Raw genomic sequence first — 26,295 nt, 5'->3', positions numbered from 1 at the left:
TATACCCCTCAATTTTGTATACTCCTATAAGATTTCCCCTCATTCCCCTGAGCTCCAGGGAATAAAGTCCTAACCTATTCAACCTATCCCTGTAACTCAAGTACTGGAAACATCAGTGTAAATTTCAAGCATATTGATATCTTTCCTGTAGGTAGGTGCCCAAAACTGCACACAATACTCTAAATTCAGCCTCACAAACATCTTGTACAACTTCAACATAACATCCCAACTCCTGTATTCTGTGCCCTGATTTACAAAGGCCAAGGTGCTAAAAGCTCTCTTTATGACCCTATCTACCTGTGACGCCACTTTCAAGGAACTATGGATCTGTGTTTCCCAGGTCCCTTTGATCTACCGCACACCTCAGAGCCCTACCATTCACTGTGCAAGTCTTACCCTGGTTTGTCCTCCCAAAGTGCAACACTTCACACTTGTCTGCATTAAATTCCATCCGCCACTTTTCAGCCTATTTTCCTAGCTGGTCAAGATCACGCTGCAAGCTTGATAGCCTTCCTCGCTGTCCACTATGCCCCCAATCCTGGTGTCATCAGCAAATTTGCTGACCCAGTTTACCACATTATCATCTAAATCATTAGTACAGATGATAAACAACAACGGGCCCAGCACCGATCCCTGCGGCACACCACTAGACACAGGCTTCCAGTCAAACAGACAACCGCCTACTACCACTCTCCGGCTTCTCCTGCCAAGCCAATGTTGAATCCAATTGGCTACTTCATCCTGAATGCCGAGCGACTTAACATTCTGGAGTAGCCTCCCATGCGGGACTTTGTCAAAGGCCTTGCTAACATCCATGTAGACAACGTTCCACCGCCTTTCCCTCATCAACCTTCTTGGTAAAGTCCTCAAAAAACTCTATAAGATTGGTTAGACATGACCTGCCACGCACAAAGCCATGTTGACTATCCTTAATCAGGCCTTGTTTATCCAAATACTTATATATACTGTCCCTTAGAATGCCTTCCAATAATTTACCCATGACTGACGTCAGGCACACCAGCCTATAATTTGTCGGCTTATTCTTAGAGCCTTTCCTGAACACGGAATAACATTAGCCATCTTCCAGTCCTTCAGCACCTCACCCGTGGCTAAGGACATTTTAAATATCTCTGCCAGGGCACCTGCAATTTCTGCACTACCTCCCACAAGGTCTGAGGGGACACCTCATCAGGCCCTGGGGATTTATCCATCCTAATTTGCCTCAAGACAGCCAGCACCTCCTCTTCCGTAATCCGGATATGGTCCATGACTTCACTACTCTTTTTCCTCAGTTGTATAGTCTCTGTGACTGTCTCCAGAGTAATACGGATGCAAAAAATTCATCTAAGACCTCCCCCATCTGTCTTGGCTCCACGCATAGATGACCACGCTGATCTTTAAGAGGACCAATTTTGTCCCTTGCTAACCTTTTGTTCTTAATATAGCTATAGAAAACCCTTGGGATTATGTATCATCCTCAGTGCCCACTGCCCTCAGTGCCCACCACCCTGTGTCCATCCACCCTCGGTGCCCATCACACCCCCCGAGTCTGAAATTTGACTCAGTAATTCTATTAAACAGAATTGTGACATGTGGCACTTTGTAAAGATTTTCTTAGAATCTATCTAAACAAACTCCATTACAATTCCTCATCAGCCTTCTTTATTATTCCATCAAGACATCCAGTTAGGTTAACCTGCTGCTAATTCGTGCTGACTCTCCTTAATTAACTCAAACATCTCCAAATTCCTGTTGAGTATTTTCCCTGATCATTGTTTCTAAGACCCTTAGCCACTGCTGATACTAAATCAATATGCCTGTGGACACTAGGAATGCCTTTACAGCCTGACTTGAACTAGGTTGCGCATTTGTCACTATCTTATGGCACATTGTTCCAAATCTAGGGAAGGTTGGAAGATCCGAGTCCATCTGTTAAATCCAACTCCGCTTCCCTTGGTAAAACATCCGGTCCTGGACTCCACGCTGGCTCCAGTCCTTGCTGTCCATAAACGTTCACTCCATCCATAGCCCAACCATCTCTGCTTCTGTGATGCTGGAGGAACTCAGCAGGCCAGATGAAAAACACAATGATGCTGGAGGAACTGCTGTGTTGCTGACTTCCTCCAGCACCAGAGTGTTTTTATCTAGATTCCAGCATCTGCAGTCCTTTGTTTCCCTAATATCTCTGCTTCTATCAATGCTTTGCCAAAAACTTCATTTATACAGCACGGTAACAGGCCCTTCCCGGCCCAACGAGCCCGCGCCCGCCCAATTACACCCGCGTTTAACCTAACTAACCCGTACGTCTTTGGAATGTGGGAGGGAAACCGGAAGCACCCGGAGGAAACTCACGCAGACACGGGGAGAATGTACAAACTCCTTACAGACAGCGGCCGGAATTGAACCCCGATCGCTGGCGCTGTAATAGTGTTACGCTAACTGCTACTCTACTGTGCCATACGCATAGGTAGGAAAAGGCAAGCAGAATGCAGAAAATAGTCTTGCAGTTACAGAGAAAATGCAGTGTAGGTAGACAAATAAAGTGCAAGGGCCACGACGAGGTAAATTGGAGATCAAAGTTCACGAGTTCATCTTTTAGTGCATGCGAGGAGCATTTAAGAGTTTGATAACAGTGGGATAGAAGCTGTCCTTGAGCCTGGTGGTTTGTGCTCTCAGGCTTTTGTATCTTCTGCCTGATGGAGAGGGGAGAAGAGAGAATGACCTGGATGAGAGGGGTCCTTGACTATGTTGGCAGCATGAAGTGTAAATGGAGTCAATGGAGGGGAGGCTGGTTTGTGTGATGGACTGGGCTACATCTACAACTCTCTGCAATTCCTTGCGGTCTTGGGCAGAGAATTGCCATACATGCATCTGGATAGGATGCTTTCAATGGTGCATCTATAAAAATTGGTGAGGGTCATCAGGGGACATACCGAACTTCCTTGCCTTCCTGAGGAAGTGGACATGGTGTACTTAGAACATAGAACACTACAGCACAGTACAGGCCCTTCAGCCCACAATGTTATGCTGACATTTTATCCTGCTCTAAGATCTATCTAACCCTTCCCTCCCACATTAGCCCTCCATTTCTCTATCATTCATGTGTCTATCTAAGAGTCTTTTAAATGTCCCTAATGTATCTGCCCCAAAACCTCTGCCGGCAGTGCATTCCAAGCACCCAACCACTCTCTGTGTAAGAAACTTACCCCTGACATCCCCCTTATACTTTCCTCTAATCACCTAAAATTATGTCCCCTCTTTGGTTTTCAGAAGAGGTTATGAAATAAACTCTGAGCAAGTGCAATTGGAGGTAATCTACCAGAGTGGATTGAAGAAGGATTAACAGATAACAAACTGAGAGTTGGAATAACGAATCAATTTTAAGACAGTGAAGTGCCACAGGGATTGTGCTGGGCCAGATGTTCACAATCTATCGCAATGATTTGGCTGAGGGGACGTGTAATATATCGAAGTTTGCTGATATACAAAGCTGGGTGGCAGTGTGGTCACGAGAAGGTTCAGAGACGCTTCAGGGGGGATATGGACAGGCTGAGGGAATGGGCCGTATGTGGTAGATGTGGCCTGGAATGTATGAAGTCGTCCACTTTGGGTAGAAAATATAAATGGTGAGAGATTTGAAAAATCTCAGGAGGAGCTTGGGTGTCCTTGCACACAGATCACTGGAAGTTAACATGGCAGGTACAGGGGACAGTTAGGAAGTCATGTGGGTCGGCAAGAGAATTTAATTCATTGATTCTGACATAGAATTACAATATAAAAGTAACAACACCCTGCTGCAATTAATCGGGTTCTGTTGAGAATGCATCAGGAATATTGTGCACAAGTCCGGTCTCCCTATCTCAAGTAAAGATATATACTACCATTAGAGGGGTAGTACCATGAAGTGTTAAAAGATTGGTTCCTGAAATGATTTGTCTTATGAGGAGAGATTAAACAGAGTGGGCCTGTTCCTTCTAAGATAAGATGAGATCTTTATTAGTCACATGTACATCGAAACACACAGTGAAAAGCATCTTTTCAGTAGAGTGCTCTGGGGGCAGCCCGCAAGTGTCGTCACGTTTTCCGGCGCCAACACAGCATGCCCACAACTTCCTGACCCGTACGTCTTTGGAATGTGGGAGGAAACCGGAGCACCCGGAGGAAATCTACGCAGACATGGGGAGAACGTACAAACTCCTTACAGACAGCAGCGGGAATTGAACCCAGGTCGCTGGCGCTGTTTATAGCGTATGCTAACCGGCTACACTACCATGCCTGCCCAGAGGCTAGGGTTTTAGAAGAATGAGAGCTGATCTCATCGATGCCTACAAAACTCTTGTGGGGCTTCACGGGATAGAAGTAGGGGTGAGGTTTCCTCTGGCTGCAATGTCTAAAATAATCACCGTCTCAAATAAGGGATCAGCTTCTTCTTAATTCTCTTGCAATAAAGACCAACATACTCTCTGCCTTCCTATAGCTTGTTGTACCTAGAACATAGAAGAATGCAGCACAGGCCCTCTGGCCCACAATATCTGCACCAGATACAATGCTGAATTAAACTAAATCTCTTTTGCCTGCATATGGTTCATATCCCTCCATTCCCTGCATATTCATGTGTCTGTCTAAAATCCTCTTACATGCCGCTATTGGATCTGCTTCCATCACACTGGTAGCAAATCCAGGCACCCACCGCTCTCTGTGTAAAAAACTTGCCCGGCACATCTCCTTCAAACTCTCCCCCTCTCTCCTGCATGTTAACGTTCAGTGATTTATGTACAGGACCAAGATGAGAAGTTAGTTCTTCACCCAGAGGATGGTGAACCTTTGGAATTCTCTCCCCAAAGGGGCAGTGGTCAAAAGGTTTTGGATATCAAAGGAATCGAGGAATACATGGTTCGTGCAGGCAAGTGATGCTGGGAAAAAGGTTAGACATAGAAACATAGAAACATAGAAAAACTACAGCAAAATTCAGGCCCTTTGGCCCACAAAGCTGTGCCACACATGTCCCTACCCATGATCTTATTGACCAGTAAAGCATTTGACAAGGTGCCTCATGGTAGGCTGATCCAGAAGATTAAGGCACATGGATCCATAGGGACTTGGTGGATTTGGTTTCAAAACTGGTTTGGCCATAGAAGACAGAGGGCAGTGGTGGAGGGTGGAGGTGTTCCTCAGGGATCAGTGCTGGGACCTCTGTTGTTTGTGATATATACAAGTGATGTTGTCAGAAATGAAGGTGGGCTGATTTGTAAGTTTGCAGACGACACAAAAATTGGCAGAATTGTGGATAGTGAGGAAGGTTGTCGAAGTGTATAGAGCAGTTGGAAACGTAGGCAGAGGAGTTTAATCTGAATGTGTGAGGAGTATTGGTATTGGTATTGGTTTATTATTGTCACTTGTACCGAGGGTACAGTGAAAAACTTGCCTTGCATACTGATCGTACAGGTCAATTCATTACAGGGTGCATTGATGTAGTACAGGTTAAAACAATAACAGTACAGAGTTAAAGCGTCCCAGCTACAGAGAAAGTGCAATGCAATAAGGTGCAAGGACACAACAAGGAGTTACACTTGGGAGGTCAAGCTTAAGTGTCGAGTAAATGACCGGACCCCTTAGGAACATTGATGTACAGAGGGACCTTCGGGTGCAAGTCCATAGCTTCCTGGAAAGTGGCAACACAAGTGGATAGGATTGTGAAGAAGAAGTATGGTATACTTGCCTTCATCAGTTGAGGCTTTGCATTTAAAAGTAGGGAAGTCGTGTGACGGCTGTATAAAACTTTGGTTAGGCTGAATTTGGAGCATTGCGTGCAGTTCTGGTCACCGCATTAAAGGAAGGGTGTGGAGGCTGTGGGGAGGGTGCAGAAGAGGTTCACCAGGATGTTGCTTGGATTAGAAAGTATTAGCTATAAGGAGAAATTGGACAAACATGTGTTGTTTTCTCTGGAGCATCGGAGGGGAGAACTGATAGAAGTTTGTAAAATTATGAGAGGCATGGATAGAGTAGACGGTCAGAATCTTTTTCCCAGAGCGGGAATGTTAAATACTAGAGGGCATAGCTTTAAGGTGAGAGGGGGTAAGTTTAAGGAAAATTACGAAGCAGGTTTTGTTTATACAGAGTGGTGGGTGCCTGGAACGCGCTGCCAGGGGAGGTGTGGAAGCAGATACAACAGCAACGTTTAGGAGACATTTAATTAGCTCATGAACAGGCAGTGAATGGAGGGATAGAGATCATGCACAGTCAGATAGGATTAGTTTAATTTCGCATCGTGATTGGCACAGACATTGTGGTCTGAAGAGATTAAGAGACTTGGTTTATTCTACGCAGACTTATTCCTGCTTCTATTCCTTCTACTCTCCTGTCCTAGACAGAGAGACCAAAACTATGCAGGTTATTGACTTCACCAAAGCTCCAGATAACTGAAGCAAGATTTCCTTACACTTCTCACATTAAGGCTACCATAGCACGTGCTTGCTCAATGGTTTCTGTGCTTGCACATTAGCTGACAGTGATTTGTGTGTAGGGACACCCAGATTCTTATGAATTCTGTCTATTTGCCCCTGGATCAATCTGACATTCAATCTGTAGTTCAAGGTTATCACAACTCGTGGTAATTTCTAACAGTTTAGGTAATATTCTGTTTTTCTGTTTTGTGGATAACTTGATATTTCCCACATTCACATCCACACACACCTCTGGCCTTCCCAATCCCCTGACCTGACGATGTCTCTCCGCATCTTCCTCACAGCTCACTTAGAACATAGAACATTACAGCACAGTACAGGCCCTTCAGCCCACAATGTTGTGCCGACATTTATCCTGCTCTAAGATCTATCTAACCCTTCCCTCCCACATAACCCCCTATTTTTCTATCATTCATGTGTCTATCTAAGAGTCTTTTAAATGTCCCTAATGTATCTGCCCCCACAAGCTCTGCCGGCAGTGCGTTCCACGCACCACCACTCTCTGTGTAAAAAACTTACCCCTGACATCCCCCTTATACCTTCCTCCAATCACCTTAAAATTATGTCCCCTCGTGTTAGCCATTGTCGCCCTGGGAAAAAGTCTCTGACTGTCCACTCGATCTATGCCTCTTATCATCTTGTACACCTCTATCAAGTCACCTCTCATCCTCCTTCTCTCCAAAGAGAAAAGGCCCTAGCTTGCTTAACCTATCCTCATAAGACATGCTCTCCAATCCAGGCAACATCCTGGTAAATCTCCTCTGCACCCTCTCTAAAGCTTCCACATCTTTCCTATAATGAGGCGACCAGAAACTGAACACAATACTCCATGTGTGGTCTAACCAGAGTTCTATAGAGCTGCAACATTACTCGCAGCTCTTGGACTCAATACCCCGACTAATGAAGGCCAACACTCATTCCCCTTCTTAACAGCCCTATCGACCTGCGCGGCAACCTTGAGGGATCTTATGATGTGGACCCCAAGATCCCTCTGATCCTCCACACTCCACACCCAACCAACGCACACCACTGAACGAGTGTCACTGGCACAGACTATTCATTCACGGGACCTGAAAAGCTAGCAGCCACATCCCAATCTGTCCCTGAACCGAAGTGGTTTGCTTGCCCATTTCAGGGGACAGTTATGAGAACCAGCCACTTTGGTAGTCTGGAGTCACCTATTAGACTTTTAACCACAACCTTTTTATATATTCATTCAGGAGGTGTCAATGGCAATGCCAGCATTTATTGCACATCCCTAATTGCCTCTGAACTGAGGAGGGGTTACAAGCCAACCACACCAATGGGTGCATCGTCACATACAGGTAAGACAGGGTAAGGATGGCAGATATCCTTCCCTGAAGGACATGAGTGAATTAGATTGGCATTTTATGACTATCTGGTAATTTCATAAAACTATTTAAAAAATACCATATATATTATCTGATTACTTGCTGGGATTTGAACTCATGACTCAGAAGCTAAGTTAGAAACTTAACCACCACACTTCCACACCCCATGTTCTTGTAGCTTCATTTGTCCATGGCTCATATAATACTTGTATTCGAATTTTACTTAATTTACCTGCTGTGCCGGGATTCAAACTGATGACTTGATTTGAGATAAAAGCTTCCAAGGTATTCTTGAGAAAACAATGACCTTAGACTGTGCCTCAAGACACGAGTGCAGCGTCACCAATGAATGAATTAGCTTTGCCATCAGCAAGAATTTCTGCCGTTGTTTTCTACCATGCTGACTTCTACATTAGTTCCAGCATTTTCAGTACTTTCATTGGTTTTTCCACAATGGCATAGAAAGGGGCTATTCAGCCCATTGGGTCTATGCTGGCCTTCAGAGCATTCCATCAGTCCCATTCTCATATTTATTTTCCTGTACCTATTCTCCCACATAGGCCCTTGATGATTCTCGCAGTAGCCCCGGCACAAGAGGACACTTACAGTGGCCAATTAACCCACCAGCAGCACATTTTTGAGTCAAGGGGTCACAAAAATAGGCCTTTCAACCGATCACACACACACACACTAACCATCAAGTACCCATCTATACCCCTTTAGAAAACTCTGGTTAGGCTGCATCTGGAGTATTGCATTCTATTCTGGTCACCCCATCACAGGAAGGATGTGGAGGATTTGGAGAGGGTGCAGAAGAGATTCACCAGGATGCTGCCTGGATTAGAGTGTATGAGCTATAAGGAGAGGTTGCACAAACTTGGGTTGCTTTCTCTGGAGTGGCAGAGGCTGAGGGGAGACCTGATAGGAGTTATTTTTTTTATACAAAATAAACTTCATTTGTAATAAAAGACAAACTATATACAATGACAAAACAGTGCAAACCTTTACATTCTTGTACAGATCATTCATTAGTGTTACCTTTTATATATAGAAAACAGCACTGATGCCACACGTGTGGCTCCCTGGAAACTACCCAGTCCCGTATTTACAATATTTAGGGGCTTTCTCGCTTGTCCCTGCCCTTCCCTCTCCAGTGGCAGAAGAACCCTAAACTGTAGTCCTTCCCCACCAAGCCTTTGCGTTGGCTGCGCCCAGCTTCAGTGCGTCCCTCAGCATGTATTCCTGCAGCCTGGAATGTGCCAGCCGGCAGCATTCCCCTACAGACATCTCGCAGTGCTGGGCAGACCAAAGAGCATCTTTCACTGAGTTGATGATCTTCCAGCAGTAGTTGATGTCCGTCTCTGTGTGTGTCCCCAGGAACAGCCTGTAGATGAGAGAATCCGCTGCTGCTGGGGACAAACCCTGACAAGGACACTTGCATCTTTCGCCACACCCTCCTCGCATACCTACAGCTCACAAAGAGGTGGGCGACCGTCTCGTCCCCAGCGCAGTCCTTCCGGGGGCAGCGCATGCTGGGAGTGAGGTTCCAACCGTACAGGAAGGATCTATAAGATTACAAGAGGTATAGATAGAGTAGACAGGTGGTATCTTTTCTCCCAGGGTCGAAATGTCTAGTACTAGAGGGCATGCGTTTAAGGTGAGAGGGGTAAGTTTAAGGGAGATGTGGGGGGGCAAGTTTATTACACAGAGAGTGGTGGGTGCCTGGAATGTGCTGCCAGGAGTGGTGGTGGAGGCAGATACGATAGAAGCGTTTAAGAGGCTCTTGGACAGACACGTAAATATGCAGAGAGTGGAGGGGTACTGTCATTGTGCAGGCAGAAGGGATTAGTTTAGTTAGGCATTTAATTACTAGTTTAATTAGTTCGGCACAACACCGTGGGCCGAAAGGCCTGTTCCTGTGCTGTGCTATTTTATGTTCTATACTAATCCCATTCACCAGCTCGTCTAGATACTTCCTATATATTGTATAAGAGTCACTGTTTAACCACCCACAGGGATATTGGAAGAAACAGGAGTTCCTGGGACAAACCACGTGGTTCGATCAGAATCGAACCCAGATCGCTGGAGCTGTGAGATAAGTGCTCCACACACAGCCCCACACTGATGCCTGCGGGATTTTGCCTTTGTAGGAAATCCTACTTTGGTTTTGGGTCTTTGTTCCAGTTAGCTGTGGGGAGAGGCTGGGTTGGCTGTTGTCATCTTCCTTGTAATGCAAGGAGATTTTATTGAGACATAAGTGACTGCAGACGCTGGAAACTAGTAGACTCGACAGAGGCGGCATGGATTTAAAGTGGGGAATTATTTCACCTGGAGGATAGAACATAGAACAGTACAGCACAGAACAGGCCCTTCGGCCCACAATGTTGTGCCAACATAGCTATTCCCTCCTACCTACAAAGTGCCCATCTCCCTCTCATTCACGTGCCTATCCAAGCCCCTCTTAAAAGCCCCCAATGAATTTGCCTCCACCACCCTCTCAGGCAACGCATTCTAGGCATCCACCACTCCCTCAGTAAAAAACATACCCCTCACGTCTGTTCTGAACCTACCCCCCTCACCTTAAATGCATGCTCTCTGGTATTGGATCGCTCAATAATGGGAAAAAGATATTGCCTGTCCACCCTTTCTATGCCCCTCATAATTTTATACACTTCCAACAGATCACCCTTCAGCCTCCGCTGCTCTGGAGAAAAGATCCCAGGTTTGTCCAGCATCTCCTGATAGCACATACCCTCTAATCCAGGCAGCATCCTAGTAAACCTCCTCTGCACCCTCTCTAAAGCCTCGGCATCCTTCCTATAGTGAGGTGACCAGATTTGATTTGATTTGATATCTTTATTAGTCACATGTACATCGAAACACACAGTGAAATACATCTTTTGCATAGAGTGTTCTGGGGGCAGCCCACAAGTGTCGCCACGCTTCCGGCACCGACATAACATGCCCACAATTTCCTAACCCGTACGTCTTTGGAATGTGGGAGGAAACCGGAGCACCTGGAGGAAACCCACACAGACACGGAGAGAACGTTCAAGCTCCTTACAGACAGTGGCCTGAATTGAACCTGGATTGCTGGCGCTGAAATAGTGTTACGCTACCCGCTACACTACCGTGTCTGCCCACACAATCGACCAGAATTGCATGCAAGTAGGGGTCTGGAAGTCACTGCCTGAAGGGGAGGAGGAGACTTGCCACTGATGACTGCGCAATGCTCGGCACCATTTGTGACTCCTCAGGTAATGAACGGTCCACATCCAAATGCAGCAAGACTTGGACAATATTTAGGCCAGGGCTGATAGGTGACAAGGAACATTTGTGCCACACATGTGCGACGCAATGACAATATCCAACAAGAGAAAATCCAGCTATCACCACCTTACAATCAATGGCATTACCATCACTGAATCCCCCACTACCAACATCCTGGGGGCTTACCATTGAACAGAATCTGACCTAGAGTGGCCATATACACAATGTGGCCACAAGAACAGGTCAGAGACTAGGCTTCCTGTGGCAAATTGGTCACCTCCTAACTTCCCAAAGTCTGCCCACATCTACAAAGCTCAAGTCAGGAGTGCGATGAAACACTCTCCACTTGCCTGGATGAGCGCAACAACACTCAGAAGGCTCGACACCATACAGGATGCACCAGCCCACTTGATGGGCGGCCCCATCCACACCCATTCACTCAGTCACCTCCGACACACAGTGGCAGCAGTTTGTACCATCTACAGGACGCACTGCAGTCAACTCACCAAGACTCCTCAGGCAGCACCTTCCAAACGCACCACCTCTACCAGCAGAAGGACAAGGGCAGCAGAAGCCTGGGAAACACCCACCCCCTGGAAGTTGCCCCCCCCCCCAAGCTCCTCACCAGCCGGACTTGGAAATATAACAATGTTCTTTCACTGCATCAAAATCCTGGAACTCCCTCTCTGACACCGCTGTGGGTGTACCCACACCTCAAGGACTGCAGTGATTGAAGAAGGCAGCTCACCGCCACCTTCTCAGGGGCAACTAGGGACAGGCAATTAAATGCTGCGAAGTCCACACCCTTTGAATGAATATAGCTAAAAAAAAAGCCGAAGCCCTCGTCACAGCTAATGTGCCTAATTTATGGGGTTACAGATGGAGGTCTGGGGAGTGGAATTCGAAATGATGGGCTGAATGGCCTTCTACTATACCACTATTATTCCTAATCTCACAACTGTTTGTAGACTTATTCAAGGCAAAAAATATTCCTGCTCTTCGATCAGCTCAACCCGTTACCTGACTAATTATGTTACCTGCAACTCAATTTTCAACTCAAGGCATTCTTCACCAAGAGATATAAACGAAGAAAATTCTCTCCCTAATTCAGTACTTTGTGTGGTCCTGCACCACATTTAGTTATAGTTGACAGCAAACACTGTGGGATTAGGAGTTGATAACTGGGACTGAGTGGAGCAGGTTATCGTAAAAACATATTCAGTCCCAGCAATGAGCAATAGGGGGGCACAGTGGCATAGTGGGTAGAGCCACTGCCTCACAGCACCAGAGACCCGGGTTCGATCCTGACCTCTGGTGCTGTTTCTGTGGAGTTTGCACGTTGTCCCTGTGACCGCGTGCATTTGCTCCGGGTGCTCCTGTTTACTCCCACACCCCAAAAATGTGCGGATTGGTAGGTTAATTGACTGTTGTGATCGCCCCTAGTGTGTGAGGGGTAGAATCTGGGAAGAGTCGATGGGAATGTGGGGAGAATCAGAATGGGTTTGGGTATGATTAGTGTGGAAATGGGTCCTTGGTGCTCAGCACAGAGTCAGTGAGCTGAAGGGCCTTTTACTGCACTGTACCTCTCCAGCATCTATCAGTGATGCCTAACCATTGAAGCTGCTCCCACTTGTGAATGGTTCAAGGCCAGGAGGCACAGATTTAAACTTGTAGGTAAGTGGGAGATGTGAAGAGATACTATTTTAATCAGGGAGCGGTGATGGTCTGGAACTCACTCAAATACTAGAGGGCAGAGCCTGAAGGTGAGAGGGCGAAAGTTTAAGGGAGATGTGTGGGGCAAGTTTTTTACACAGGTGCCTGGAACACACTTGCAGGGGTAGTGTTGGAAGCAGATACCATAGTGGTGTTTACGAGGCTTTTAGACAGGCACGTGGATATGCAGGGAACGGAGGGGTATAGATCATGTTGCGGCAGAAGGTCGAATTCGAAGGCAGAATACAAGGTTAATGGCAGGACTCTTAGCAGTGTGGAGGAACAGAGGGATCTTGGGGTCCACGTCCATAGATCCCTCAAGGTTGCTGTGCAGGTCGATAGGGTTGTTAAGAAAGTATATGGAGTGTTGGCCTTCATTAGTCGGGGTATTGAGTTCAAGAGCCACGAGGTAATGTTGCAGCTCTATAGAACTCTGGTCAGACAACGCTTGGAGTATTGTGTTCAGTTCTGGTTGCCTCTTTATAGGAAGGATGTGGAAGCTTTAGAGAGGGTGCAGAGGGGATTTGCCAGGATGCTGCCTGGATTGGAGAACACGTCTTATGAGGATAGGCTGAATGAGCTAGGGCTTTTCTCTTGGAGAGAAGGAGGAGGAGAGGTGACTTGATAGAGGTGTACAAGATGATAAGAGGCATAGATCGAGTGGACAGTCAGAGACCTTTTCCCAGGGCGATAATGGCTAACACGAGGGGACATAATTTCAAGGTGATTGGAGGAAGGTGTAGGGGGGGATGTCAGAGGTAAGTTTTTTTACACAGAGAGTGGTGGGTGCGTGGAAACCCACTGCCTGCAGAGGTTGTGGGGGCAGATACATCAGGGACATTTAAGAGACTGTGAGATAGACACATGAATGATAGAGAAATGGGGGCCTATGTGGGAGGGAAGGGTTAGATAGATCTCAGAGCAGGGTAAAATGTCAGCACGTCATTGTGGGCCGAAGGGCCTGTACTGTGCTGTAGTGTTCTATGTTCTAGAAGGAATTAGTATAATTTGGCATCATGCTCAGCACAGACATGGTGGGTCAAAAGTCCTGTTCCTGTGATGTACTGTCCCATGTTCTATGTCTATGTTCAATGTTCCATGTTCTCTGCCTATGGGGGAGGCAGAGCCTTCAAAGGGGGATTGGGTGGACAATGGATAGAGGATCATTTGCAAGGCTGTGGGGAAAGAGCAGGGGAATGGAACTCATGGAATTGTTCCTCTCGGAGCCAGCAGAGACTCACTGGCCGAGTGTCCACCCTTTTGTGCCACAACACTTCCAGAATTCTAATTCATGATTCTATCACAAGATAGAACCGGGGAAACTTACAGCAGGTTCCTGCAAAGCTAAAAATAGAACAGCTGAAAATAGTTACCAGACACCAGCAAGAGACCAGAGAAAATTAAACTCCATTATTTTTAACATCCATCTCCTAGATATTGTTTAAACAATGGTTGGTTGCCTGGAATGCAGACGTTTGATTCTTTGAGCCCTCGTGTAGTCAGTGAAGGTGTTTTACTCCCAGGAATTTGATTATTGCATTGTTTTATGTGGATGTGTTAATCCAACCCATTGCAGGATATTCTCAGGCAGGGCTTACAGGGAGCTGACAGTCCAACGTATTATCTTAATTACGCTCAGAATGCAAAGCTTCCTGAAGGTTACACAGTCACAGTTCTAGCCTCCCAAGGCCGTGTGCATTCAGGCACCCCCCAACACTTTCCACAAATGCAACAAGCTGCTCCGTCCTGGTCTATCCCAACGGTGGGAAACCCTGGGCGGATGGCAGCAACGGGTTCTGAAGGTTATTTTCGGACAACGACCATGGCCAGGGTCCTGACATCTGGGTGGGATGTTTTCGCCTCAGCCGGGAGCCCAGTATGGCGAGAGCTCCATCATCACTTCAGAAGTGCTTTGCCCTCCTCTTGGCTCAACTCGCTCCCTATCTCCACTCCTCTCCTTCCCAGCCACCTCCTCACTCCCTGTCTCGTTCCATCACTCCCTATCTCCCCTCCCTCACCTTGTTCCTTTCTCCGTCCCCACTCCCCCTCTTATTCTCCCTTCTCCGACTCTCCCACACCCTCCCCTTTCCCCTCTCCCTCCCTCCCTCCCTCCCTCCCTCCACGATTGTCCCTCCTGCCCCTCCTTCAGTCCCTGTCTCCCCCGCGCCGTTCCATTTCTCCCTGCCTCCTTCCTTCCCAACGCTCCTCTCCCACCCCGCCCCTCCCCTGTCCCTCTCTCCTACCCTCCGTCACTGCCCTCCCTTCCTCCCCTTCCCACTCTCCCCTCCCTCGTCCCTCTCTGCTCCTCCTCCCTCCCTCCTAGCCCCACTCTCAGCCTCCCCTCCCCCTTTCTTCTCTCCTACCCTCCTCCCCCTTCTCTCCCTCCCTCCCTCCCTCCTCCCACCACACTCACATGTACCAGACTCCCAGGATTATGGTTCCTGTGCGGACGTGACAACAGCAGCAGTTGCTGGAATAGCACCGATCCAGAGGCGAGATCATCCTCATAACCCCGAAGACAAAATGGTGCCAGCCGCAAAAAAAAAATCTAACAGAAAATAAGTAAAATCCTGCTCAGTCTGATGTCCAGATCCCGGGAGTGAAATGCCCTGCTCTCCCCCTCCCTCTCACTGGACCATTATCCTATCACCGACTCCCTCCCGTCGCTCAATACAACTTGCACTGCTGCTGGCTGGCAGGGTAAGGGGAGGAGAGATGCAACGTTAACCCTCTCCCAACCGGAGCCCTGTGAATCCGGCTTTTAAGCTGATTGTCTTTTTCCTCCTTACGTAACAGGGTCATGGAGGTGTACAGCACAGGAAGCAGGCCCAGACGCAAGAGATTCTGCAGATGCTGCAAGACGCTGGAGGAAACTCAGCGGGTCAGGCAGCATCTGTGGAGGGAAATGAATGGTTGACGTTTTGGGCCAAGATCCTTCATCATCTCCCTCGGCCCACGATGTCATAGAGTCATACAGCACGGAAACAGGCCCTTCGGCCCAACTGGTCCATTCTGACTAAGATTCCCATCTAAGCTAGTCCCACCTGCCTGCGTTTGGTCCCATATCCCTCTAAACCTTTCCTATCCACGTACCTGTACCTGTCCACGTCATTGTAGACTATAGAACAAAGGACTACAGGTGCTGGAATCTAGATGAAGATCCAGATTCCAGCATTTCCCTCTTTTGTCAACCTATCACTGCTCTGCTTTTCCCTCCTATATATTGGGCTTCCCCTTTTCCTATCTGTCAGTCCTGAAGGAAGGGTCCTGACCTGAAATGTTGACCGCCTGTTTTTCTCCACAGGTGCCGTCTGGCCTGCTGAGTTAGAACATAGATCATAGAACACTACAGCACAGTACAGGCCCTTCAGCCCACGATGTTGTGCCGACATTTTATCCTGCTCTAATATCTATCTAACCCTTCCTTCCCACATAGCCCCCCATTTCTCTATCATTCATGTGTCCTATCTAAGAGTCTCTTAAATGTCCCTAATGTATCTGCCCCCACAACCTCTGCTGACAGTGCGTTCCACGCACCCACCATTCTCTGTGTAAAAAAAAACTTACCCCTGATATCCCCCTTATACCTTCCTCCAGTCACCTTAAACTTGTGTCCCCTCATGTTAGCCATTGTCATCTTGGGAAAAGGTTCCTCCAGCATCATAGTGTTTTTCATTGTAGACTATTATACATAGAACATAGAAGAGTACAGGAACAGTGATTAGACGCCTAACTAAACTAATCCCTTCTGCCTACATGATGTCGGTATCCCTCCATTCTCTGCACATTCATGTGCATATCTAACAGCTTCTTAAACATCTCTATCGTATCTGCCTCCACCCCCACCCTTGGCAGTGCATTCCAGGCACTCACCCCTCTCTGTGTAAAAAACTTGCCCACACATCTCCTTTGGACTTACTCTGTCTCACCTTAAACATATGAAATACATTGTACTTATCTGTATTATTCCCATTGACTACATTTGATCTGTAGCCTGCTGAGCCTTGGTGATTCAAGTGATTGTCTAGATGGGTCTTCTGTGCTGTGAGGGTCTCTGCCTCCAACACCCCTCAGATGGTGCGTTCCACAATCCAACCACACTAGATCCACACATTATATGGGCCAAATGCGGGCAAATGGGACTGATTTGGGTGGGAATCTTGGTCGGCATCAACCAGTTGTGCTGAAGGCCCATTTCCATGCTGTATGACTCCGTATTGGTATTGGTTTATTATTGTCAATTGTACCGAGGTACAGTGAAAAACTTGTCTTACAAACCAATCTTACAGGTCAATTCATTACACAGTGTAGTTACATTGAGTTAGTACAGAGTGCATTGATGTTGTATAGGTAAAAACAGTAACAGTACAGAGTAAAGTGTCACAGCTACAGAGAAAGTGCAGTGCGATAAGGTGCAAGGTCACAACAAGGTAGATCGTGAGGTCATAGTCCATCTCATCGTATAAGGGAAACCGTTCAATAGTCTTATCACAGTGGGGTAGAAGCTGTCCTTAAGTCTGGTGTACGTGCCCTCAGGCTCCTGTATCTTCTACCCGATGGAAGAGGAGAGAAGAGAGAATGTCCAGGTGGTTGGGGTCTTTGATTATGCTGGCTGCTTGAGTTAGTACAAAGTGCATTGATGTAGTACAGGTAAAAACACTAGCAGTACGGAGTAAAGGTCACAGCTACAGAGAAGTGCAGTGCGATAAGGTGCAAGGTCACAACAAGGTAGATCGTGAGGTCAGAGTCCATCTCATCGTATAAGGGAACCGTTCAATAGTCTTATCACAGTGGGGTAGAAGCTGTCCTTAAGTCTGGTGGTACGTGCCCTCAGGCTCCTGTATCTTCTACCCGATGGAAGAGGAGAGAAGAGAGAATGTCCCAGGTGGTTGGGGTCTTTGATTATGCTGGCTGCTTGAGTTAGTACAGAGTGCATTGATGTAGTACAGGTAAAAACACTAGCAGTACGGAGTAAAGGTCACAGCTACAGAGAAGTGCAGTGCAATAAGGTGCAAGGTGACTCTGTGTGTGAAAAAAATCCCCCTCATATTCCTGCCAGACCTCCCTCCTTATACCCATTCCCTTTGGTTTTATACATCCCCACCATGGGAAAAAGATTCTTACTGCCTATCCTATCTCTGGCCCTCATAACTTTGTGCATGTCTAACACGTCCCCTCCATCCCAGGGTTAAACAAACCATTCTATATTATTCTCCCATTCTCTTGCAAACCTCACCAACAGGTAAGCAAGGGCAAATCAACAATTAAAACTGTTCTTAAAACACAAAAAACTTATTTTCCCTCCCTTGATGACACTGAGAGAAAACCGGACCAGCTGGGTTTGTTTTCCTGGTGGGGGGGGGGGGCGGAGTAGGAGGCTGGGGTGGTGGTGGGGGGGGGAGGGGGAGGTGATGGAGGTACACAGAGTAATGAGGGGCATAGATACGATGGACAGTAGGAAACTTTTCCCCACGGCAAGAGGTGTCCAAGACCAGAGGGCAGAGGTGTAAGAAAGTTGGAGAGGACCTGCGGAAGGAATCTCTTCCCCAGACGGCAGTTGGAATCAGGAACGCACCGTCTGAGAAGGCTGTTGGAGGCAGAGACGCTCCCAGTGTTTATGATTATCTGGTGTGAGCACTTCACTTGCCCATGCATAGAAGGCTGTGGCCAAGTGCTGGTAAATGGGACTAGCATGGTGGGCCAAAGGGTCTGTTCAGTGCTTTATGTCTCTGACTATGTGAATCTACTATGTAAGGAGAAAAAAGACAATCAGCTTAAAAGTCAGATCCACAGGGCTCTGGTCAGGAGAGGGTTAAATGTGCATACATATCTCTCTCTCTCTCTCTCACACACACACACACACACACACACACACCTTCTCTTTCTCTCTCTCTCTTCATTCACTCTCTCTCTCTCACACACACACACACATTCATCCTCCTCCTCCACTGCCCCCAACCCCTATGTGGATACACTAATCCCATTTACCAGTACCTGGCCTGTTACCTTCTATGCCTTGGTCATTCAAATGCACGTCCAGGTACTTCTGTAGCGTTGTGAGCGTCTCTCCACCTCAGGCAGTGGGTTCCAGATTGCAGCCACCATCTGGGTGAAAACAGTCTTCCTCAGATCCTCTCCAACCCTCCTACTGCCCAGAAGGTTTGATGATTAGCACAAACACATTCGGCTGAAGGGCCTGTTTTCTGTGCTGTCTGACTCCATGACACCTCCTCCTGCCTCCTTCAGGATGAGGGGTCACTTTTTCCAGATGGATTAGTATCTCATCTTTATAATCAGTAGAGCTGTGGGTATGATTTTGAACCAGAAGTCCGGAAGACTACATCTATAATCCATCCACAGGCTTGAGTCCTGGTTCCAGCAGGTAACTGCAGAAGTGAAAGGCATTTAGTGAGGCTGGAGTAAATAGCTAGCATCATAAAACTGTGCGATTGCCTTAAAAGCTTTCTGGTTCATTAATGCTCCCTTTAGGGAAGGAGATCTCTTGTCCTGACCCAGCGTGGCCTACATGTGACTCCATTAAGTCACACAGCACAGTAATAGTTACGTTGGCCGTAGCAACCTCTACCCATAAAAGAACTCATCTCAGACACTTCATTCCTTCAGATAAATTTCAAAATTTCATGCTTGTTCAAAATAATTAAAACGTCATGTTTATTTCATTATTTTAGGTTTCTATGACAATTCTGACTTCACCTTGAGTTCACACTCTGTATAAGAATAAGACGTACATCGAAACACACAGTGAAATGCACCTTTTTTGTAGAGTGTTCTGGGGGCAGCCCGCAAGTGTCGCCACGCTTCCGGTGCCAACATAGCATGCCCACAACTTCCTAACCCGTCCGTCTTTGGAATGTGGGAGGAAACTGGAGCACCCGGAGGAAACCCACGCAGACACGGGGAGAACGTACAAGCTCCTTACAGACAGCGGCCGGAATTGAACCCGGGTCGCTGGCGCTGTAATAGCGTTATGCTAACCGCTACACTAGCTGGTTTTTATTTCTTAGTTTGTCGAGTGTGAGAACCCCCCCTCTGATTGTCTGTTTATCCTGGGTGCCAGTGATTCCAGGACTGAAGTCCGACAATGTCCAATGCCAAAGTCACATTCACAGAGGAGACTGCAGATGTTGGGATCACCTCCGAGCCTCTGTCGCCGTTCCCACTCTCCCCTCCTCCATCTGCCCATCAACTCTCCTCACCTGGATCCATCCATCACCTGCCAGCTCTTGCTCCACCCCTGCCCCCTCACCTCTTTATACTGGCTATCTCCTCTCTATCTTTCAGTCCAGATGAAGGGTCTCGACCCAAAACATCGACTGTCCATTTCCCTCCACAGATGCTGCCTGACCTGCTGAGTTCCTCCAGTGTCTTGTGTGTTGCTTCATATTAACAGAGGTCTCTGGATCTTTGTGTACAGTTTCTGTGATCTCAGAGCTTCACCACTGATCACAGTCATTGGGGCAAAGAATCCCAGAAGGATACGACCCAGATAGAGGATATTCAGCCCATTGATCCTCTCCCATATCTTCAGTAAACTTTCCAATCCTGTACATCTTTCTGACAGCTCAGTAAACTTTTGCCACTCAATTTTTTACCCGATTCTATTTTGAATGTTCTTCCGACTCTGCCTCTGCTGCCTTCCTCGGGCAGATCCAGTTGGCGAAAAATGTTTCTGGGTGTTGGGGTTGGTTCTTTTTGCCAGTTGCTTTAGATCACTGGTTCCCAACCCTATTTCCACCTGGTACAGGTGCTTCCTACTATATCCACCCAACTATCTGAGCTGGGTCACAAACGCTGGCCTGCTCATCCCACAAAGAATTAAAGGATAATTTATTTGTCTTCTTGGGCACCTCGTCAAATCTCCCCTCAACCATCTCTGCTCTATGCAGAACATGGTTTTGTCCAGTGAAACAAAGAAACCCATTTGGAACCAAGGTCTTCTGATCCAGACTGTTTTCTTTTAAAAGAATAAAGCAACAGAACATGAATATCGAACAGTACAAGAACAGGCCCTTCGGCCCACCATGTCTGTGCTGACCATGATATCAATTTAAACTGCACATCTGCCTGCACATGGTCTATATCCCTCAATTCCTTGGCTATTCATGGGTCTGTCTTCAACATTGCTACCATACATAGAACGTAGAACAGTATAGCAGAGGAACAGGCCCTTCGGCCCATGATGTTGTGCCAAACTAATTAAATTAGTAATCAAATGCCCAACTAAACTAACCCCTTCTGCCTACTCAATGTCCACATCCCTCCATTCTCTGCACATTCACGTGCCTATCTAAGAGTCTCTTGAACACCTCTATTGTATCTGCCTCCACCACCACCCCTGGCAGCCTGTTCCAGGTACCCACCACTCTCTGTGTAAAAAACTTGCCCTGCACACCTCCTTTGAACTTTCCCTCTCTCACCTTAAAGCTGGTTCCTCTAGTATTTGACATTTCCACCCTGGGAATAAAACTCTGAGCATCTACCCTATCTATGACTCTCATCATTCTGCATACTTCGATCAGGCCTCCCCTCAGCCTCTGACACCCCAGAGAAAACAATCCATGTTTGTCCAACCTCTCCTTATAGCTAATACCCACCAATCCAGGCAGCATCCTGGTGAACCTCTTCTGCACCCTCTCCAAAGCCTCCACATCCTTCCTGTAATGCGTTGACCAGAACTGCACAAAATACTCCAAGTATGGCCAAATCAAAATTTTATACAGCTGCAACCAATACTAATAATAAACCAAAACCAACATGATTTTCAGACTTTTATACTCAATGAAGACAAGTATATTGTATGCCTCCTTTACCACCCTATCTACTTGTGCTGACACTTTCAGGGAGCTATGGACTTGGACCCCAAGATCCCTCTGTATGTCAATGCTCCTAAAGGTCCTGCCATTTACTGTATACTTTCCTCTTACATTTGACCTGCCAAAGTACAACACCTTACACTTGTTCAGATTAAACTCCATCTGCCATTTCTCCACCCACATTTGCTCTGCCCAGGACTGCAAGAAACTGCAGAGAGTTGTGGACACAGCTCAGCACATCACGGAAACCAGCCTCCCCTCCACGGACTCCGTCTATACCTCTCACTGCCTCGGTAAAGCAGCCAGCATAATCAAAGACCCTACCCACCCAGGACATTCTCTCTTCTCCCCCCTCCCATTGGGTAGAAGATACAAAAAGCCTGAAAGCACGTACCACCAGGCTTAAGGACTGCTTCTATCCCGCTGTTATAAGACTATTAAACGTTCCCCTAGTATGATAAGATGGACTCTTGACCTCAGAATCTACCTCATTATGTCCTTGCACCTTATTGCCTGCCTGCACTGCACTTTCTCTGTAACTGTAACACTTCATTCTGCATTCTGTTATTGTTTTCCCTTGTACTACCTCAATGTACTGTTGTAATGAAATGATCTGTATGGATGGCATGCAAAACAAAGTTTTTCACTGTACTTCAGTACATGTGACAATAATAAACCAATTTACTGCATTTCCAACCGGTCTATATATGGCTGTCTCCTCTGACAACCGTCCACACTATCCACAGTTCCGCCAATTTTTGTGTTGCCTGTGATAACAGACAACTAAGACAATCCTGTTACGAAACACTTCAGTCCCGTGGAGAGCTGGACAGTTAATAAATTCTGCAAGCTTTAATAAATAGGGAGCTACTAATTAAAAAATGTTTAACATATTTGTATTCCCACAATGACTTGACAATCTTTTGACCCTTATAGGATTGGCTGATTTTAATCCAGACAGTTTGGAACGCAGCCTCCTCCTTGCGTCAAAAAGCCTGACAAAATTCCTTGCTCCTGATTGGTGTTTGGGGTCTCTTGCTCTCAACATCAAACAAGGGCAGAGTCAGGCCTGGTTGATCAGGGTTCACTGCTCACTGGCATTCACTGCCAAGTCTCACAGTCGAGCAAAATGACTTCAAAGAAGTTGAGTTTTTTGACATATGCACGAGTACATGTGTGCACAGGTGCAATGAAAAACTTACTTGCAGCAGCATCACAGGCACAGAGCATCAGATCAGCAGCATTCACAAGAAAAACATGAATTAAGCATAAATTATACAAGTAAGAACACAATTAGAACAAAAAAAGTCCATTGTAGTGCAAAGTGATCAAAGTGGTCACAGTGTTGCTATTCTGAGGTAGTGATTAGGGTTAGAACGTATAACATAGAACATTACAGCACAGTACAGGCCCTTTGGCCCACGATATTGTGCCGACATTTTATCCTGCTCTAAGATCTATCTAACCCTTCCCTCCCACATAGCTCTCCATTTCTCGATCACTTATGTGTCTATCTAAGAGTTTCTTAAATGTCCCTAATGTATCTGCCCCCACAAGCTCTGCCGGTAGTGTGTTCCACACACCCACTACTCTCTGTGTAAAAAACTTACCTCTGACATCCCCTTTATATCTTCCTCCAATCACCTTAAAATTATGCCCCCTCATGTTAGCCATTGTCGCCCTGGGAAAAAGTCTCTGACTCTCCACTCGATCTATGCCTCTTATCATCTTGTACACCTCTATCAAGTCACCTCTCCTCCTCCTTCTCTCCAAAGAGAAAAGCCCTAGCTCGCTCAACCTATCCTCATAAGACATGCTCTCCAATCCAGGCAGCATCCTGGTAAATCTCCTCTGCACCCTCTCTAAAGCTTCCACATCCTTCCTATAATGAGGCGACCAGAACTGAACACAACACTCCAAGTGCGGTCTAACCAGAGTTCTATAGAGCTGCAACATCACCTCGTGGCTCTTGAACTCAATCCCCCGACTAATGAAGGCCAACACTCTATATACACCTTCTTAATAACCCTATCGACATGCACGGCAACCTTGAGGGATCTATGGACGTGGACTCCAAGATCCCTCTGTTCCTCCACACTCCACACCCAACTAGTGATCTTATAGAGGTGTATAAAATCATGAGAGTCATAGATAGGGTCAATGCACACAGTCTTTTTCCCAGGGATGGGGAATCAAGAATCAGTGGTGTGCCACAGGGGTCGGTGCTGGGACCTTGGTTGTTTGTGATTTATATAAACGATTTGGATGTGAATGTACAAGGTGTGGTTAGTGAGGTTGTGGATGATACTAAAATTAGTAGTGTTGTAGACAGTGTAGAAGGTTATGAAAAATTACAGGGCGATCTTGATCAGCTGGGTATGTGGGCTGAGGATTGGCAAATGGCTTTCAATCCAGAGAAATGTGATTGCATTTTGGGAGATCAAACCAGGGTAGGACTTATACAGTGAATGGTAGAGCCCTGGGGAGTGTTACGGAACAGAGGGACCTGTGAGTGCAAGTGCATAGTTCGCTGAAAGTGGCATCACAGGTAGACAGGGTGGTGAAGAAGGTGCTTGGCACGCTGGCCTTCATCAGTCAGGGTACAGGAGTCAGGAAGTTATGACGCAGTTATATAAGACGTTGGTGAGGCTGCACTTGGAGTATTGTGTACAGTTTCAGTCACCTTGTTATAGGAAAGATGTTATTAAACTAGAAAGAACGCAGAAAAGATTTACCAGGATGTTGCCTGGACTTGGGGGCCTGAGTTACAAGCAGAAGTTGTGTAGACTAGGACTTTATTCCCTGGAACATAGGAGATTGAGGGGTGACCTCATAGAGGTATGTAAGATCCTGAGAGGCATCGACAGGGTAAAAGCACACAGTCTTTTTCCCAGGGAGGGGGTACTAAAAACAAGAGGGCATAGGCTTAAGATCAGAGGCGAGAGATTTAAAAGGGGCGTCAGGGGCAGCTTCTTCACACAAAGGGTGGTGCGTATTTGGAATGAGCTGCCAGAAATAGTGGTTGAGGCGGGCACATCAGCAACGTTTAAAAGCCACCTAGATAAGTCCATGGATAGGAGGGGTTTAGAGGGCTGTGGGCCAAACGTGGGCAGATGGGACGAGCTCATTGGGCAACACAGTCAGCATGGACCATTTGGGTAAAACGGCCTGTCTCCATACTGTATGACTGTATGATTCTATGACTAGAGGACATAGGTTTAAGGTGAGAGGGGAGAGATTTAATAGTAACCTGAGGGGTAACTTCTTCATCCAGAGGGTGGTCAGTGTATGCAATGAGCTGCCAGAGGAAATGGGTGTGGCAGGTATAATAACAACATTTCAAAGGTACTTGGTGAGGTACAATGATAGGAAAGGTTTAGAGGGATAGGAACAAAGAGAGAGAGGAAAAACAAGAGGCAGAGGGAGGGAGGTGGGGGGTGGGGGGGGGAGGGTGGAGGTTGGAGGACAGCTGCTGGAGGGGGATGAGCTGGAACACAAAGGGCTCCCAGTGCTGGACTCTGGTAAGTAAAGGAGGTGAGCATGGGAACCATTAGGGGAGAGGCGTATGGCACATGGAACCGGAACCAGATAGGGGAGGGGAGGGGAAACACGTTGGGAAACTGTGTATGCAGCGGGTGGATGGATGGAACGGGGGGTGGGGTTTGAGGGGACAAAAATGGGAGGACCAAAGAAGAATTGGAAGGAGAGGGGCTAAGAAATGGGGGTGAAGAAGGGGGAAAGAACCCACCGGTTACCTAAAATTGGAAAATTCAATGTTTTGTACCATTGGGTTGTAGACTACCCAGACAAAATACGAGGTGTTATTCCTCCAGTTTGTGTGGGGCCTCAACCTGGCAGTGGAAAAGGCCAAGGAATGGACAGGGTAGTGCAGTGGTTAGCGTAACGGTATTACAGCGCCAGCGACCCGGGTGCAATTCTGGCCGCTGTTGTATGTTCTCCCTGTGTGTCTGCATGGGTTTCTTCCGGGGGCTCCGGTTTCCTCCCACATTCCAAAGACGTACGGGTTAGGAAGTTGTGGGCATGCTATGTTGGCGCCGGAAGCGTGGCGACACTTGCAGGCTGCCCCCCAGAACACTCTATGCAAAAGATGCATTTCACTGTGTGTTTCGATGTACATGTGACTAATAAAGATATCTTAGGTCGGTGTGGGAATGGGAAGGGGAATCGAAATGGCACGCAACTGGGAACTCGGGATGGCCATTGAGGACCGAGGGTATGTGCTCTGCAAAATGGTCGCTTGGTCTCGCCAGTGTAGTGGAGGCCACATCAGGAGCACCGAACGCAGTAGTCTGTTTTGCAGAGCACTTACGTTCAGTCAGACTGATCCAGGGTTTCAACCTGAACCGTTGACAATTCCTTTCCCCCAACAGGTGCTGCTTGACCCATTGAGGTCCTCCAGCAGACTGCTTGTTGTTCCAGAATCCAGTCCCTTGTGTCTCCATCTACCATCAGATGTTCACTTGTGAGCCCTTCAGACTTCACAAGGTTTCATCCTTAGATAGAGATTTTCTGCTTTCAGTGTTTGGACTTCACTGGGATTAGCCACGTCTCTGGAATGAGTAGTCCGGTACAGTATGTCATGAACCAGTTGCCATGGCAGAGGGAAACCTAATAGAAAATCTAAAAATATCTGAGGAAAGA

General features: G+C 47.0%; 1 protein-coding gene across 1 annotated transcript in view; it reads right to left on the bottom strand.

Moving 5' to 3' along the window:
- The window catches only part of laptm4b (lysosomal protein transmembrane 4 beta), a 59,799-nt gene extending 44,315 nt beyond the window's left edge, over positions 1 to 15,484 (bottom strand). Inside the window, exon 1 of the mRNA XM_052023502.1 lies at positions 15,213 to 15,484. Within this exon, the coding sequence (XP_051879462.1) occupies positions 15,213 to 15,307 (95 nt within the window). The 5' untranslated portion in view covers positions 15,308 to 15,484. The remainder of the gene's footprint in view (positions 1 to 15,212) is intronic.
- Between the last annotated feature and the right edge of the window lie 10,811 nt (positions 15,485 to 26,295).

Source organism: Pristis pectinata, chromosome 9 (assembly GCF_009764475.1).
Source record: "Pristis pectinata isolate sPriPec2 chromosome 9, sPriPec2.1.pri, whole genome shotgun sequence".
Taxonomy (NCBI): Eukaryota; Metazoa; Chordata; class Chondrichthyes; order Rhinopristiformes; family Pristidae; genus Pristis; species Pristis pectinata.
Note: the sequence above shows the minus strand (reverse complement) of the source record. Positions and strands in the feature narration are given on the sequence as shown.